A 17,495-nucleotide genomic window follows, 5' to 3' on the forward strand; every position below is an offset into this window, starting at 1 on the left:
TGGCAGCGCGGAGCCGCAATTGCATGGACTCGCGCGGCCGCCGTAGTCGTCAACGCCTCCACGCCGGAAGCCCGGCTGCCCCGCTTCCTGGTTTTAACCACAGCCTTCGTTTCCCAGCTGTCATGACCTCGACTATGTATACGCCTGCTGCGGTCTTTCTAGCTTAATGGGTCCCACTTGTCCTTTTCCGATTCGGCCTTGACCTTAATCGTATCACCGAAGGAGGACTTTTGATTTCATTTCCGCCACACTCCAAGACACTTCCGTAGTTCCCGGAAGCGGCCTGTTGCCATGGCGACTGTACACAGCCTGGCAGCCCAGCCTGGCAGCCCAGCCTGGGGTGCACTGATCTCATGCAGAGCTTGGGTTGCTGCAGTTGTAGCTGTCGCGCTCGGAAAGGGCAGCTGCCTCGAAAGCGGTGAGCAGGGGCCACGCGCGAGCCGGGTTAGGGCAAAGGGAGACCTGTTGGGGTGTGCGTCCGGGCCGGTGGCAGTGCCTGGGGTCAGAGCGCTTCTCTACTCTGGAGTTTCTGACTTAGCTCACTCATTTTTGAAACTCAGGCAGGGGAGAGCAAGGCATCACCAGGCCCCTTTCAGCCTGACAGTGACTTGGGGTTTTCCGAGCTAATATCCAGGGTCCTACGTCACGCCCACGACACAGGCAGTGTGAGGCAGAGTACCAGAGGTCACCTGGACTCTTTTTCACTCGTCAGTTTTCGAACTGGAAGGGGCTTTGGGGTCATCATTCCAGATCACTTTGCAGATGAGGAAAACGTTCCACAGAGGGACAGGAATGGGCTCGGGCCCCCCTGCCGCTCACACTACACTCAGAGCTCCCGCACATTAGGTGAGGTAAAGGAGAAAGGCTACTTTTGCCTGGATGCCAGGCTTGTGTTCATTCTAAGGCTAGGTGCAGTCAGACCTTGCGTTTTGGGTTCAGATGCTGCGGTTACAGCCACCGCTGTCTCTGTCCCTGGTCTGGGCAAGAGCGCTGGAAGATAGGGACCTGCCTGTTGCCTACAGTCCCGCCAGACACTCTTGCCTCAAGCCTTCAGGGATGCTTGGAGGCCATACTGCCCATTCCCACTCCTAGAGTCTCAGCATGGGGATCTCCTGATGGCCACTTGCTCACTTTATAACAGAATGTTAAGGATGGTGTCTAAAAGAGAGGGGTATTCCTCACAACGTCCTGGGAAGAGGGCACTACTACAGGGAGGGTGCAGTGAGGAACTGAACATGGCTTTTTATACTTTGAAACCAAGTGCCTTCCCAGAAGGGCTGTGGGCTCGGGTTGGAGGTGGTTTGGGAGGGGAGCGACATCTCACATCCCTTGGGATTCTCTCAGTAGTGATTGAAGATGGATGCACATGTGGAGACAAAGCCACCCTGTGACTTCCAGCCATGACCATCACCACCACCCACCATTTCATGAACACCCACTGTGTGCCAGGCACTGTTCTGGATATTGTGGGGGGGCACAGAGCTTGCCCTCAGGCAGCTCACAAGTAATTTGGGTTTTGGAGCTGAAACCCACACAAATGAAGCGGCATAAAAATGGTAACAAGCAGTATTTCAGTAAGTGTAAAATGGCATGGGTTCCCCAAATGTCAGGGTGTCGAGGGGCTGCTAAGTAATAGTTCATAGGAAAGGCTTATTGCATGTGGGTATAGCTCCTGGCCTGCTTGAAGCCATGGCGTGAGCATGAAGAGGGCCTTGGGAAGCACAGATTGGGTGATTGTATGCGCATGTTGGCAATTTCAGGACAAAGAAGGGGCATCCTCTGATCTGGCTTGTGCTATCCTTGTGCAGTTTGCAGGCAGGGGCTTCAGGGAGGGAGACCCGAGTGGCTGCTCCTAGAGTTTGCTGCTTCTTCAGGGTCCATTTCAGAAGGCACCTGAACTTCCGGGCTGGAGGATGGGCCCTTGTTGCTGGTGTGGGAAGTGGTTTCGGTGTGAGGGTTTGAGTCAAAACACAGCTTCGTTTTCCCTCAACTTCCTGGTAGGAAATCAAAATGAAGTTGGAAATGAGTCATTGTCTTCATTTTCCTCAGTTTGGGACTTGTGTTTGAGCTGTTCGTAGTTTTTTATTTCTAGAGCTCAGGTTTGGTTTTTTTTTGTTTTTGTTTTTTTTTTTTTTGTTTTTTTGTTTTTTTGTACTGGGGATCGAACTCAGTTCCTTGCACTTGCAAGGCAGGAGCAAAACCACTGAGCTAAATCCCCTGGCCCTCTAGAGCTCAATTTTGCAGACAAGACATATTAGGGCTTAAATTGGATAAGACATTGTCTTTGCTTACCCCAGTGTCTTTTAGAAATTTTTATTTTTTGGTTTTTTGAGGCAGGGTCTCACTTATGTAGCTTAGGCTGTCCTTGGACTCAGTATCCAGCCCAAGTTGGCCTCAAATGCAAGGCACCTGCCTCAGCCTCCCAAGTGTTAGGATTACAGATGTACACCACCATGCTTAGCTAGATTAATTTTCTAAAAATAAAAAACTCCAGATGCTGTATGCCATAGTATATAGGAAGAAGACTTCATGAAGTAGTGTCTTGAGGTATGTAAGACGTGCACACACACTCTACAATGGGCAAGTATGTAAGTGCCTTGTTTGCTTACTTGATTTGACAGCTGAAGGACTTATAAGGGGTCATGGTTTTATTTTGTCCACATCATTGAAACTAAACTGAAAGAGCAACACCTGTCTCTATTTAACTGGCTTCTGTAAGGACACTTAACATCACTTGATGATAATTAATATTATTGTAAGAGGAAATCAAGTAATCACCTCAACTTGTGTCTGGAAATGAGAAAGGAAATCGATATTTTAAAAATCTAGAATAACTCTTGTTAGGTAACAGCATTGAGCTTCTCTTAGAAAATTACATGTAAAATGTTACTAGTATTTATTTAATGTGCTTTTTTTGTGATAGTAGGGATTGAACCCAGGGTCTTTACACTGAACTTAGCCCCCCAGCTACCGTGTGTGTGTGTGTGTACAGTATGTATATATTAATTGAACAGAATAATCTATTCAGATCCAAGAAACTCACAGCAAGTGAAGCATGTAAAGAGCCATCAGAAGGCTTGGGAGTTTACTAGCACACGTGAATTATGGAAACATTTACTCTGGGGGCTGCAGCGTTCACACACTCTGTTAACAACCCAATTTAAGGAGGCAGGGAAGCTGGGAAGAGACCTGTCCCTCAAGACGCTGCCTTTCTAGTGTGGGGGCGAATTCATACTTCAGAAGGAGAACTGAATCACCTCGGCATTCAGAAGCAGCCTGTTTCTGTAACACAGTGACTCGTAATTTGATGAGGTCTCTTGGCCAGCTCAGACCCAGGCAGGAGAGGAACTCTGCTGACTGGTAAGACCCAGGAACACAGCAAAGAGGCAGCCACAGCTCCCAGATGAGATGATCTGCAGAGAAGTGCTGCACTGACAGTCCGCTCCTTTCCATCTGTAGAGTAGTTTGATACAACCATTTGTCTTTATCGACCCTAAGGTGCATGCAGGCAAAGAGAATGCAAACACCCAGCCTTTTTTATTTTTTCCTTTGAGTTAGGGTCTCCCTAACTCACACAGTTGCCCAGGCTTGGCTCAAACTTGTAATCCTCCTGCCTCAACCTCCCAGAGTGCTGGAATTACAGGTGTATACCACCAAACCTAGATTTAATGTGCTTTCAAAAAAACAAAATAATTTACTAATTAAAAGAGTTTCCTGTTATACCTGCTGTTATACTTGAAGTTTTTAAAATTTTAATTATAAAGGTCTTTAAAATTAGTTTTAAAGCTGGGTATGGTGCTAAACACATATACTCCGAGCACTCAGGACAGCCTGGGCCACATAGTGAGTTCAAGCCCAGCCTGAACTACATAGTAAGACCCTGTCTCAAAAAGCGTTTAAAAAAAAATTAGCTTCAAAAATTTAAACATGATACAAGTTTGTTAGAAAGCTTTTAAGTCCTGGGCATTCTATTCCATCCTACTGCATAAAGCCACATCAAATGTTTAACTTCTGTTACGCTTGTACAAATGGTAATTATTCGCAATAGTATAAATGAGGGAGGACAAACATACTGATGAGAAGGTGGGTACTTACCTTTCAAGAGCGGGAGAGGAAATAGGGAACTGTTGATTTCTCTGTCATTGGAACGAGAGAAGACTGATTATGGACTGGTCTAGACTACCCTGGCTAGGGCATCTTTATCTGATCCAGGTAGTCAGCTGGTGGCACACAAGGTGGTGCTGCATCTGATGCAAGGTAAGTTAAGAAAGATAGTTTTTCCAGGGATGGTGGCACACGCCTGTAATCCCAGCACTCTGGGAGGCTGAGGCAAGAGGATTGCAAGTTTGAGGCTAGCCTGGACAACTTAGTGAGACCCTGCCTCAAAAAATAATAAAAGGGTTAGGGACACGTAACTCCATGCAGAGGTCTTGGGTTCAAAGTTTTAATATACTATTTCATAGTAAGTGTGTTATAATGTCGTGAGGCAAAGCATAAGTGAACTCATCTTAGATGCAGACTATTTCTAGAAACAAGATTAGACTACTAAAGGGAAGATTTTTTTTTGCTATTTCAGTTTCTTTGGGGTCAATGGTGGAAAATTAAGCTAACAACACAGCAGAAAGCTCACTGTTCTCTATGTTTTGTTTTGTTTTGTTTTGGTACCTGGGATCGAACTTGGGACCTTGCACTTGTGAGGCAGGCGGCAGAAGCACGGAGCTAAATTCCTGGCTGTTCAGTGCTCTCTGAACCAGGGTCCTCTGGGGAGAGCACTGGAAGCTGGAGCCAGGAGGAAGACTGGCTCTCTGAGGGACAGGAAAATATGCCCCGCACCTCACTCTTTTTCTGGTCTTTTTGATGATTCCATCCCATTGTTATTTGATGGTAACCACTGAGAATTGCATTGCTCTCTTCCCTTCAGCTAGGATGGGCTCCAAGAAGAAGGTTCATGCATTTGTCCGCGTCAAGCCCACTGATGACTTCGCTCATGAGATGATCAAATATGGCAGTGACAACAAAGTGAGTGCAGCGTTTCTGCCTTCACCCCCGCTGGGGCCTTGCTTTCTCTGTCCCTTGTCACTGCTGTCTGACTGTTTCCAAACAACCACTTCAGGACCAAGGCAGAATGATTAAAAGTTCAGATGGACTCTAGTGTCCGAGTCTAAATCACACCTTCCCAGTGCTGTTAATGGGGAAGTCCTCATCTTTAGTTGCCAAAGAGTAATTTTATTGTTAATAGCTGCTTTCCCCCTACGTTTGCTCACGTTGCTGAAACTGCCTGGTGGTCAGATCTGTTCTATAATCTGGCATCAGGGACAGTAAGGCTGTCTCGAGCAATAGGGGAAACCCAGCATGAGGAGTGGAAAGATTTCTCCAGCTCTACACCCTCACCACTGTCCTGAGAACCCTTTGGCGGATGTAGGGCAGTGTGAGCGTGGGGGGTTTTCATTAGCAGACATCCAGAGGCCCACTGTGGCCAGCTTTGAGGCATCTTTAAAGGAAGACTTTAAGGGCAAACTGCTCAAGCCTCAGAGGCCCTAGCAGTCAGAACAAGGCTCAGATGCAGCCCTGTGACATGTTCCCGGCATGACACGGTTTCAGAGAACACAGAAGCATGGAGCATTTAGTGTGTGAATGATCTAAACTTAGTCTAAATTTTACTCTGTGTGGCCAGGTCTTGGCTCAGGAATTAGAGTAACCAGGATAAGATTTGAGCTAGAAGTCAAGTGCGGTGGTGCACACCTGGAATCCCAGCACTTAGGAGGCTGAGGCAAGAGGATGCAAAGTTCAAGAGCAGCCTGAACCACATAGTGAGACCCCCCATCTCAAAAACCACCATCACAAAAACCCAGCGAATAAACAAAAAGCCTGATAAATGTACCTGACCCCATGTATTAGTTGGAACCAAACAGCGAAAGTGTAAATGCTCCAAGCACCTGATTTTGCTGCCACAGGGTTGTATGGCCTCCCTGCAGGAGCTTCTTCCTCCCATTCCAAGGAATTCATCCAGAATATCAGCACATATGCAGAATCCCTGTTCAACCTAAAGCTCACTTCCTCTATTTTCTCCAATTCAGGCTTCAGCTCTCAGTTATTTATTTATTTAGTTAGTTATTTTGAGACAGGGTCTCACTTTGTAGTCAGACTGGCCTTGAACTCACTATGGGGCCCAGGCCAGCCTCAAAACTCTTGGCAGCCCCCCTGCCTCCGCCTCCCAATTGCTAGGATTATGTGTGTGTGCAGCCACTCCCAGCTGTCAGTGATTTTCTTTTCTTTTTTTTACCACTTTCCTAATAAGTAACTTTTCTTCTGTCTTTATTTGTAGAGCATTGATATTCACTTGAAAAAAGACACTCGGAGAGGAGTTGTCAATAACCAGCAGACAGACTGGTCCTTCAGGCTGGATGGAGTTCTCCATGACGCCTCCCAGGACTTGGTTTATGAGACAGTCGCAAAGGATGTGGTTTCTCAGGCCCTGGATGGCTACAATGGTAATTTAGCTAATTAACTGTTGTCTTTCCTAAGAGCCTAGGTTGCCCTTCCTGGAGGAAGAGGTACAGTACAAGTAATTTATGGTGAATAAAATAAAGTATAATCTCACTAGCATTTGTATGCTTATTTGTCTCCATGTTGTTATGGTAGAAATCTTACTGCTTCTTGGTGACACGGTGAGCATAGCTTGATCCCGTGTCCTGGGTCCTGCCTTCCTAGGATAATCAAAAGACCCTGGCTTTGACCACGTATGGTGACACATGGTTCAGTTCCAGCTATACAGGAAGATGAAGCAAGAGGATCACAAACTTTCCAGTTGAGGAAAATTGAATGAGACCCTGTCTCAAAATAAAAATAAAAATAAAAAGGGCCAGGAGTATAGATCAGTAGTAGAGCACTTGCCTAACGTGCAAGACCCTGGGTTTAACAGCCAGTACTGGAAAAAAAGAGACAGAGACCTGGCTTTTTATAGGTCATGGATTCAACTATTAGCTTGTTTCAAATTTCTCAAATATTAGTTTTGAAAATATGTCTTCATGGTAACATTAATGAAATTCAAATATTTCTCTCTCAGCTACCTAAGGGGCTATTTACATTTATTCTGCCACACACTGTGCTGTTCATATTCTAGTATAGGATTATTTACACTGTCACTAAAAACTTCAGCAGTGTTTTTCCTAACAAGATTCTAAAAAGCTTCAGCTGGGGATTTAGCTCAGTGGTACGACCACCTGCCTCACAAGCACAAGGGCCCGAGTTTGATCCCTAGTATCCAAAAAAAAAAAAAAAAAAAAATTCTAAAAAGCTTTATTTATGTATTTATTATGTTTGTTTCTTTATTTTTGTGGCCATGGGAATTGAATCCAGGGCCTGTGCACTGAGCCACATCCCAGCCCTTTTTGAATTTTAATTTTTTTTCCTTTGAGACAGAAAGTTGCTAAGTTGTTAAGTTGCCCAGGCTGGGCTCCAATTTATGATTCTCTGCGATTCTGGGATTACAGGTATATTCCATAATACCCAGAAAAAATGCTTTATTGGGAAAGTTTTACGAGCTTGGAAATTCTAAGATTACTTTAAAATCTTAAAAAATGGGGCTGGGGGTGTGGCTTGTTGTTAGAGCACATGCATGACCTCTGGGTTCCATCCCCCCAAAATCCCAAGCACACCTTAAAAATAAATACAAGCTAGCCATGGTGGTGCACACCTGTAATCCTATCCGTTTGGAGGCTGAGGCTGGAGGCTTGAGGTTAGTGTGAGTTCAAGGCCAGCCTCAACTACATAGCAAGACTGTCTCAAAAAAATATGTGTGTGTGTGTGTGTGGTGTTTAAAAGTCACAGTTTGTCTACCTTTGCCATCTGGTGGCTGCTGACTAGAATGTTTCTTGTTTTGCAAGATGTTTTTATGGTTTTTGTTTGTGGTACTGGAATCAGACCCAAGACCCTGCAAATGCTAAAGTAAGTGCTTTACAACTAAGCTACCTTCCCCGCCCCGGTGTTGTAAGTTTAGGTTTTCTATTTTAAAAGTCTGCTGAGTGCGATTGCCCGAACACTGTGTTTATCCTGCGTGGGACACACGTGTGGCCCACTGACTGTGGATATCCCATTGGAGTTCATGACACCCAGAGGATGCATGGCCCCAGAGGTGGAGACAGAGGAACTATGGCCCAGGAGCTTGAGTCATGGGCCTCATGCTGTGCAACCACAAAGGGCTTGGAGTCTCTGAGGAGGTGACCCTTCCTGCTTGCTTACCTTGGACTAATAGCCAGTCCCTGGCTCCGTCTCTCACACTGAATCCCAGGAACGAGAGCACCTGTGTGCAAACCCTGATTTCCACAGCCCCAGGTTGCCCTGGCAGGTCCGCTCTGTCAACACCCGGAAGCACTTTCAGGACGGGGTCCAGCTCCAGGCCAAGAGGAAGGGTGACCGTGTGCTTTGTGTCCTGGAGCCTGCTGGGGACAGTAGACCAGAAGCACAGCAGAAGAACAAATGAAAGCCTCCCAGGGTGGCCCAATCAGTCCCAAAGATGGTGGCCCATTTCCAGAAGTGGCATGGGACCCACTAGGAGCCCTTCTTGGTTCTCTGGGCACTTGGAGTCTACAAAGCATTCTTGGTATGGCAGGAAGCGCCATTCCCATCTCTCTACCAGACTGTAAAGCCCTCGTGCCTGTGTGGGCAGGTTGACGCCTCCTGCCAGCCCTGAGACCCAGGCAGTTGCTAGCCGTGCTAGAAGGGCTGGGGTCTAATGCTTCTGCCTTCCAGCTCATCTGCCCAGAGAGTCCTATTCTCAGAAGCCCTAGGAGCAGGTTGCCCTTGGTCTGAGACACAGGAGAGCAGGGGTAGACTGCTGATTCAGGGCAGATGTGCATGTCTTGACTCTTCCTGTCCCCGTCCCCTTGCTTACCCTCCATACTCCATGGTGGAATTCCTGATGTCACTGGTAGCCTTCACGCCCTGGTCCTGGCTGGCCCAGGCCTGCTGGGAGAGCTGTCCTTAGAATGATTTTCCTGGATGTCACCAAGATGTGTTTTGAAATGTTTGCAGGCACCATCATGTGCTATGGGCAGACGGGAGCCGGCAAGACATATACCATGACAGGGGCAACTGAGAATTACAAGCACCGGGGGATTCTGCCCCGCGCCCTGCAGCAGGTAGAGTGGGCCCACGGGAGGGAAGCCACACATGTCCCCTATGTTGTACACATCAGACCCATTGTTTGGGTCCCGCCTGAAAAGGAGCTGCAGTCAGGACTGGTACCAGTGCCCGAGACAGGACTTGTGGCTGGCAGTGGGGTAGGACGAGGCCTCAGGAAACTAGGGGTTCAGGCTGCAGATGAGCCCACACCCACTCTAAGCCATTTCCTCATTTATGGAAAAGCAAGCAGACAGGCTAATTGGCCTCCTGTTGCTCTATGGTCTGCAATCCTATAAATTAAGGATTTGGAAGTCCTCATCTTGTTCCTTCCTGATTTTAATGAGTGGAATATAGGCTGGCTCTGGCTTCTTCCACCCCACAGCTTCTGAAAAACCAAAAGCAAGATGGGTATGGTATAGTACGCCTGTATTCCCAGCACTCTGAGATGCTGAGGAAGGAGGGTCAAAAATTCAAACTGAGCCTGAGGAATTTAGTGACCTTGCAAGACACTGTTTCAAAATTTTAAAAATTAATTAGCTCAGTGCAAAGGACCTGGGTTTAACCCCAGTCCAGCAAAATAAGTAAATAAAAATAATAACAGAGCAAAGGCAAGAAAGCAGGCATGATTTGAGTTCTCAGACTGTGTCACCCATGGTCTGGGAAGTGTGACTGGAGACAGCAGAAAGTCTTCCGTAGGGGTCTCTCACCCAGAATCTGTGAGCGCTCTGGTTAGAGGTAGGAGGCAAACAGCCTTTCCCTGAAAGCATCTGTAGTTTGACAGCCTTATTCTATGAGAAGAGTGAACAACATTCTAGTACATCAACCCTCCATGCTCTAGTTTCTGAAGCAAAATCCTTAATTTCCCACTGTGAAAACTTCAGTATCTCAGCATCTTTGAAATAGTTTAGCTCTATGCCACCTAACTGAAACATCGAGTAAGTAATATATGCCAAACTGAGTTTTCTAGTAACCACAATTTTTTGGGGGGGGACTAGGACTAGAACTTGGGACCTGGTGCTTGCGAGGCAGGTGGCTCTATAGCCACAATTTATTTATTTTTTATTTTTTTTATTTTTTTAGTACCAGAGATTGAACTCCAGGCCCTGTGCTTGTGAAGCAGGTGGCGGAACCACTGAGATAAATCCCCAGACCTAGTAGCTACAATTTATTTTATGTATTTATTTATTTTGGTTTTTTGAGATAGGGTCTCACTATGTAGTTGAGACTGACCTGGAACTCACTATGTAGCCCAGGCTGGTCTCGAACTCACAGCAATCCTGCTGCCTCAGCCTCCCCCGTGCTGGGATTACAGGCGTGCGCGCCCACGCCCGGCTATTTTACTTTTTAAATTGTGGCTCACCAGGTGTGGTGGCGCACGCCAGTAATCCCAGCACTCGGTAGGCTGAGGCAGACCAGCCTGGGCTGCATAGTGAGTTCAGGTGAGTCCCAACTACATAGTGAGACCCTGTCTCAAAAAACCAAAAAAAAAAGTAAAATAAAAGGTGAAATTAATGTTCATACTGTCAGCTGGGCATGGTGGTGAGTGCCTGCAGTAGGATCTCTGAGAGTTCCAGGCCAAAAAAAAAAAATGTATAAGATAATAATTAATATCACCCAGTGAACTAAATAAAAATAATCATTGTTGATGATGAGCATTATACCAGCCAGATTGCAGGTTCCAGAGAGCAAGACTTACCTCGCACTTCCAGATGTTCTCCCTGGGGTCCAAAGGCCCCCAATACTGGTTGCCTGCTCAGTCCTGTGTGGTGACTGCCATCCGTCTCCCACCTAGGTCTTCAGGATGATCGAGGAGCGCCCCACCCACGCCATCACCGTGCGAGTCTCCTACCTGGAAATCTACAACGAGAGCCTGTTTGATCTCCTGTCCACTCTACCCTACGTGGGACCCTCTGTCACACCGATGACCATTGTAGAAAACCCCCAGGGCATCTTCATCAAGGGCCTGTCAGTCCACCTCACCAGCCAGGAGGAGGATGCCTTCAGCCTCCTCTTTGAGGTGAGATGATGGAGTCAAAGGCTTCCTGGCCTGGCCTGGCATCCCTTTCCCTCCCCTCCTTCCTCTTTAGGCTCTTACTTTGATCATCAGAATGAAGAAATGTGCTCATTTACTAAACTTAGATAGAGCCAAAAACCAGCATGGATGGTGATGCATGTCTGTAATCCCAGCCCTTGGGAGGCTGAGGCAGGAGGATCACCAAGAGTTCAAGGCCAGCCTGAACTACATAGCGAGATCTTGTTTCCAAAAAAGAAAACAGACAAAAAACCCTGAAACCCCAAAAATCATGGCCCTGAAAAAACTATGAACAAAAAAATTTCACTCATAAACTATTTTACTTAAGGCAATAAACATGTATGTTTTAGTGTATTTTCTTCCAGTCTTCTTTCCTAGACAATAGGTTTTATGATATTTAAATGATAAGACAGACTTGTTTTGAAAGGCAATTTTTTTTTTTTTTTTTTTTTTTGGTACCAGGGATCAAACTCGGGTCCTTGTGCTTGTGAAGCAGGTGGTGGAACCACTGAGCTAAATCTCCGGCCCCAAAAGGCAATTTTATGATCATTTAAATACCATAAAATCTGCCGTTTTAAGAATATAATTCACTGATTTTTAGTAAATATACAGAACTGTACACCCATCAGCATGATTCCATTATTTATTTATTTTCTTGGTACTGGGGATCAAACTCCAGTTGTTGCACTTGTGAGGCAGGCAGTGGAACCACTGAGCTAAATCCCTGGCCCAGCAGGATTCCGTTTTAGAAACTCTACTTCAAGCAGGGCATGATGGCAATATCCCTGTAGTCCCAGCACTCTAGGAGGCTGAGGCAGGAGGATCACAAGTCTGAACCCAGGCAGGGCAACTTAGTTGATTTAACAAGACTTTGTCTCAAAATAAACATTTTTAAAAAATGGTCTGAGGATGGAGGTCAGTGCAGAGGGCCTGGGTTCAGTATCTCTCTCACACACACACTCACACACAATTCTGCTTTATCCCCAAGAGTTTTCTCAGCCCATTTTCAGTCACTTCCTGCCCCCTCCCCAAGAGAACCACAGTCTCGCGGACATTTCCTATGCGTGGGCTTTTGTGACTGAATCCCTTAGCCCGTCTGCAGCTTGTAGCATACATCAGCACTACTTTTCTCTTTATTGCTAGATAGTTTTCCCTTGTATGGATGTACTATATTGTGTTTGTCCATTCACCACTGGAAAGGTATTTCAGTTATTTCCAGTCTTTGGCTATGATGAATAATGCTGCTGCCAGGGGTGGCAGTGCACATCTGGAATCTCAGCATTTGGGAGGCTGAGGCAGGAGGATCGTTCCAAGTTTGAGGCCAGCCTGGACTACATAGTGAGACCCTGTCTCAACAACAAAACAAACAAACAGACAAAAAATGGAGAGAGAGAGAGAGAGAGAGAAGAAAATAAAAAGAAAACCCAACAAAACCAAACAGAAGAATAATGCTGCTGTGAATATTTGCATACAAGTCTTTGTGTTATATATGCTTTTGTTCCTCTTGGGTGGGCACCCAGGAATGGACTTGCTGTGTCCTGTGCTTAAACTCTTACAGAAAACCGTCCAAGGAGCTATGCCATTTTACATTCTCACCAGAATAGGATGAGTGTCCAGGACTATCTGATTGTTAAAGAGAAATACACAATTGATTGATTTGGAAGAGCTTTTTAATTTTTAAATTTACTTGATTCTATTTTGTTATTATTATTCGTGGTCCTAAGGATTAAACCCAGGGCCTTCACACTGAGCTGCATCCCCAGCCTTAGCAAGACGGATCGCCCTAAGTTACCCAGGCTGGCCTCAAATTTGTGATCCTCCTGCCTCAGAATTCTGGAATCACAGGTGTGCACCACCGCACCTAGCTCCAAAAACTCCCATTTTATCTGAGGATGTATTAGGAAAAAATTGCAAGAAGAAATTAACGCCTTAAAAATCCAGAGTGGAACAATTCAGGGTGTGTTAGCAGATTTGAAAGTTTAGTTATATGCAAAATTTGGGAGTAACATCAACCTTAAAGCTAATGAAAGTTCAAACAGTTCATGATACTATTTATTTATTTTTTTTTAATTTAATTTTTTATTTTTTTGATGGGGAGAGTACTAGGCATCGAACTCCGGACCTTGTGCTTGCGAGGCAGGTGGCAGAACCACTGAGCCACATCCTCAGCCCCTTTAATTTTATTTTTGAGACAGGGTCTCACTATGTAGTTGAGACTGACCTGGAACTCACTATTGTAGCACAGGCTGGTCTTGAACTCATAGCGATCCTCCTGTCTCAGCCTCCCGAGTGCCAGGATTACAGGCATGTGTCACCATGCCCGGCGGGTATTTATTTATTTATTTGAGACAGCGTCTCACTGTGTAGCTCAGGTTGCCCTTGAACTCACTGCAACCCTCCTGCCTCAGCCCCCCCAGTGCTGGAATCACAGGAGTGTGCCACAATAGCTGGCCCCTTTACTTTCTTGCAATCTCGGGCATCCATTAAAAAGTTAGCTATAAGCATTCTGCCTTTCACTTCAGCTGTTCTTGGGCCGGGGAGGACCTCAGAACACTCAGGCCATCCTATTGCAGAAAATGGGAGTCTCTTTCCAGTTTAGGTCTGAGAATATAGGATAAAAAGTATAGGACTTGGAATTAGGGGGCCTGGGCTGAAATCCAGGTTTCATCCTCGTCCCCTTGTGTTCATCTGTAAAAGCGGGGACACCGCTTGTGCTGGCCCCGGAAGGTTGTCTGGCGAAGCAGGACCATGCGCACTGGGCTCCAGCTCCAGGGTCTGCACAGTCAGTGCCCACTGGATGCTAATGAGAAGCTCAGGTTTCATACTGGAGGGTGCTTTGTTAACAGCAATCCTCACGCCAGATGGCTTCTGGGACTGTGTCCTTGCTGAGCTTCACTGGCTCAAGGACAGATGTGAGTGGAAGGAAGCTCCCTGTGGGGAGGGGAAGGGAGTGAGCAAAGCTGCAGCAACCGTAGCCCAGGGCGAGCCCTGTGTCAGGATGACAAGAGCTTCCGGATATGGGTCAGGGCCAGCACAGTGCGCAGGTAATGGCCTGGGATCGAGGTCAGCCTGTGCCCTGAAGGGAGATCCTGTCTCAGAAAAAGCAAACCACCAGGGATTTAGCTCAGTTGGTTCTGCCGCCTGCCTCACAAATGCAAGGTCCTGAGTTTGATGCTGGTACCAAAAACAAAAAAACAAAACAAGCAAGAATAAAGGTGAAATGAACCATCGCACTCTTGGAAATTGTCCCTGGACTTGTACAAAACAGAACAAAAGCAGCACTAGAGATGTAACTGTGGGGACCCATTAGCCTGCTCCTCAGTGGGGTGCCCCTCTCCCCAGGGACAAAGCCACCCCTGCTCTGGGGCTTGTTCCCAGCATCCCGTGAGGCCTCTTAGGAGACAGGAGTCCACCCCACAAGGACCGGTTTCTCCCTGAACAGCATTTCTACCACATTTGCTTTTCAGTGTATTCCGGTTATAGAGTCCAACCTGTAAATTAAAGCCAAGGGCCTACTGCCCCTTTAAAAATACAAATTACTTATTTGCCCTACATTGTAAAAGGACAGTGGCCCCCGCTTATCCAGGAGGAATATGTTGGAAGATCCCCAGCACATGCCTGAAACAACTGAACCCTATATACGTATACCCATGTTAATGTTTAATTTATCAGTTGGGTATAGGACCTGGTTAGTATTAGTCACAGGAATTAATAATAAAATAGAACAACAATAATAATATACTATAATTAAAGCCATTTAAAATTTATGAATTATTGGTGCTCAGGAGGCTGTGGCAGGAAGATGGTTCTAAATTTTGAGGCCAACCTTGAATTATGTAGTGAGATCCTGTCTCAAAAAAACAAAATCAAAATGCCAGATTATCTTAATATATCTTAATATCTTATAAACATCAGCCTTCTACTTTTTAGAAAAATTAGGTAACTTGTCCATTATGGGACAATTGATAATGTTGGCAGTAGCCTAACTGCCTGAATATTGCAAACAGAATGGATGGAGCGGCACATTTCTGTGAGTCCAGCTCCAGAGGCTGAGGCAGGAGGATCAAACATTCCAGGCCACCCAGGCATGGTGGGACACACTTGTAATCCCAGCACTCTGGGCAATTTAACAAGACCCTTTCTGAAAATGAAAACTAAGAAAGTGCTGGGGATGTAGCTCAGTGCAAAGGCCCTGGGTTCTATCCTCAGTATCTCAGAAATAAATTCATTCATGAATTAAATGATCCTAGGAAAAATGATCCAAATGCTCTGTTATTTTCATTTTTCAAAATGCTGTATCCATTTCTCTTCTTCAGGGAGAAACCAACAGGATCATAGCCTCCCACACCCTGAACAAAAACTCGTCCAGGTCGCACTGTATCTTCACCATCTACATGGAGGTGGGTGGAGCCTCGGTGCCACCTGGTGTGGGGGGCTGCCACCTAGCCAAGCTCCGCCCTGTGCCAACACCCACCCGTTTCCTAGGCGCACTCCCGGACTTTATCGGATGAGAAGTACATCACTTCTAAAATCAACTTGGTGGACCTGGCAGGCTCTGAGAGGCTGGGGAAGTCAGGGGTGAGCAGGCTTCTCCTTGCTGGGCCATGGCCCCGTGTGCGACCTGGTGCTTGGGAGGAGCCGCCCCTCATCAGGCGAAGGAGAGTGCGGCCCTGAGCGGGCAGAGTGGAGCGGGCAGCTTTGGAGGGACAGGGAGGGCCGCTTCGGGGGCACCTTCCACTCCTATGGATGTCCCTGTGCATCAGTGACATGATGCCTCCTACATTCTTAGCAAGTAAATACTCCAGCCTGTGTGGCATTTCTCTGTCCATAAATATCAGTGTTTGCATGAAGACCTCCTTTCCAATAAATATTTGTGTAAGTGTGTATCAGCACAGGTGTCCAGAGGGGATTCAGGTGAGCATGGGCGCGCGCGCGTGTGTGTGTGTAACAGGCACAGGATTGCTTGCTCAGCTTGCTTGCATGTTCTCACATGTGTTTATATTCGTGTGAATCTTTAAGGATTCCTATGAATGTGCTCAGAAGTATTTGTATTCATGTGAGCATTCACACAAGTGTTCACATGAGTGTTCCTCCCGAGTTTTAGTGTTACCATTGTTTTGCTTTGTTTTTGAGACAGGATCTCGGTATGTAGTTCAGGCTGGCTTGAGCTCACTGTGTCGGCTGTGATCTCCTGGTGATCCTCCTGCCTCAGCCTCCTGAGGACTGGGATCACAGGCATGTGCCCGGCTTGGTGTTGCCGTGGTTAACCACCATAGCCCATGACCCTAGGACTTGCAGGAAGAGACCCTGGTCCTGGGCCAGAGTGTTAGTCTGTGTAGTAGACCCACATCAGGAGGGCTGCTGCTCCCCTCTGCCCCAGGTAAAACTGACCTTTGATTTGCAGTCTGAGGGCCGCATCCTGAAGGAAGCCACCTACATCAACAAGTCGCTGTCCTTCCTGGAGCAGGCCATCATCGCCCTTGGGGACCAGAAGCGGGACCACATCCCTTTCCGCCAGTGCAAACTCACCCACGCCCTGAAGGACTCGCTGGGTGAGGGCGAGGGCGGTGGTTCCTGGCGGAGGATCAGTGTGGGGCAGGCCAGGCCGGGCATTGGGGAGCAGTCACTCTCCCCGGAGCGAGGAGGATGGAGCCCCACCCTAGAGACTTCTCCAGCCCCCTTCTTGCATCTGGGACCAGGGTGCTGTTCATTCCTAAGAGCCTTTCCTTCCACTTTCACCCCTGCTGGGAAACCTTTTCTTTCCCGTCCCTAAACCAGCCTGCAGGACCCTTCACAGCCTAGAAGACCAGCGATGGCATCACGTTCTCCCTTCATTCATTTATAGACAGGGTCTCACTATGCAGTTCAGTCTGGCCCTGAACTCACTATGTAGTCCAGGCTGGCCTCAAACTTGTGGTGATCCTCCTGCCTCAGCCTCCCGAGTGCTGGGATGACATGTATGCACCACCACACCCGGCACTCCTAGTGTTTCAGCCTCCTGCCCAGAGCAGCGTCCCATGTCCTCAAGCATTTGTGTCAGGCTTGTCCACAGTGGCTGGTTTCGGGATGTTAGCTGAGTGACTTAGTGACACCATGAGCAAAGCCCTGGCTCACACCCTCCTTCGTGGTCCTCCCACACCGCAGCCCACACCCCCGCACTGTCCTCTTCTGCTGCTCTTTCCTGGCTCCCCTTTTAGGGACACTGGGTGGCTTCTGTCCCTCCCTTTCTTCCCCAGTCCTCTAGACTCTGAGTTTGTCGGGTGGGCGAAGCGGTGTAGACGGGTGGCTTGGACAGCAGTTATGCGCATCCCTCCATCCTAAAGGCTGGGAATGCAAGTTG

At 47.2% G+C, this 17,495-nt stretch overlaps 2 protein-coding genes across 12 annotated transcripts in view; one reads left to right on the forward strand and one right to left on the reverse strand.

Annotated features, from left to right (window-relative positions):
• The window catches only part of Klhl18 (kelch like family member 18), an 80,474-nt gene that overhangs the window by 51,612 nt on the left and 11,367 nt on the right, over positions 1 to 17,495 (reverse strand). Inside the window, exons 3-5 of one of the 3 annotated variants that reach the window (XM_033762613.1) lie at positions 10,820 to 10,980; positions 8,894 to 8,964; positions 8,242 to 8,438 (exon numbers count right to left, since the gene is read on the reverse strand). The exons of 1 other annotated variant lie outside the window; for it this stretch is intronic. The gene's annotated coding sequence lies outside the window, so the exon portion shown is untranslated. Of the gene's footprint in view, positions 1 to 8,241; positions 8,439 to 8,893; positions 8,968 to 10,819; positions 10,981 to 17,495 lie in introns of all 3 variants that reach the window. One more of the 3 variants, XM_033762614.1, reaches the window with a different exon arrangement.
• Positions 97 to 17,495, forward strand: part of Kif9 (kinesin family member 9) — a 40,278-nt gene continuing 22,879 nt past the window's right edge. Inside the window, exons 1-9 of one of the 9 annotated variants that reach the window (XM_010624326.2) lie at positions 339 to 418; positions 1,345 to 1,574; positions 4,922 to 5,019; positions 6,326 to 6,491; positions 9,034 to 9,140; positions 10,916 to 11,140; positions 15,472 to 15,555; positions 15,641 to 15,733; positions 16,560 to 16,707. In XM_010624326.2, coding sequence (XP_010622628.1) covers positions 1,361 to 1,574; positions 4,922 to 5,019; positions 6,326 to 6,491; positions 9,034 to 9,140; positions 10,916 to 11,140; positions 15,472 to 15,555; positions 15,641 to 15,733; positions 16,560 to 16,707 — 1,135 coding nt within the window. In that variant the 5' untranslated portion in view covers positions 339 to 418; positions 1,345 to 1,360. Of the gene's footprint in view, positions 419 to 459; positions 847 to 1,344; positions 1,575 to 4,921; positions 5,020 to 6,325; positions 6,492 to 9,033; positions 9,141 to 10,915; positions 11,141 to 15,471; positions 15,556 to 15,640; positions 15,734 to 16,559; positions 16,708 to 17,495 lie in introns of those variants that run through there. The other 8 variants (XM_010624325.2, XM_010624327.2, XM_019207533.2 and 5 more) reach the window with 8 other exon arrangements.

This window comes from Fukomys damarensis, unplaced genomic scaffold (genome assembly GCF_012274545.1).
Source record: "Fukomys damarensis isolate Sample0158 unplaced genomic scaffold, DMR_v1.0_HiC HiC_scaffold_12, whole genome shotgun sequence".
Lineage (NCBI taxonomy): Eukaryota > Metazoa > Chordata > Mammalia > Rodentia > Bathyergidae > Fukomys > Fukomys damarensis.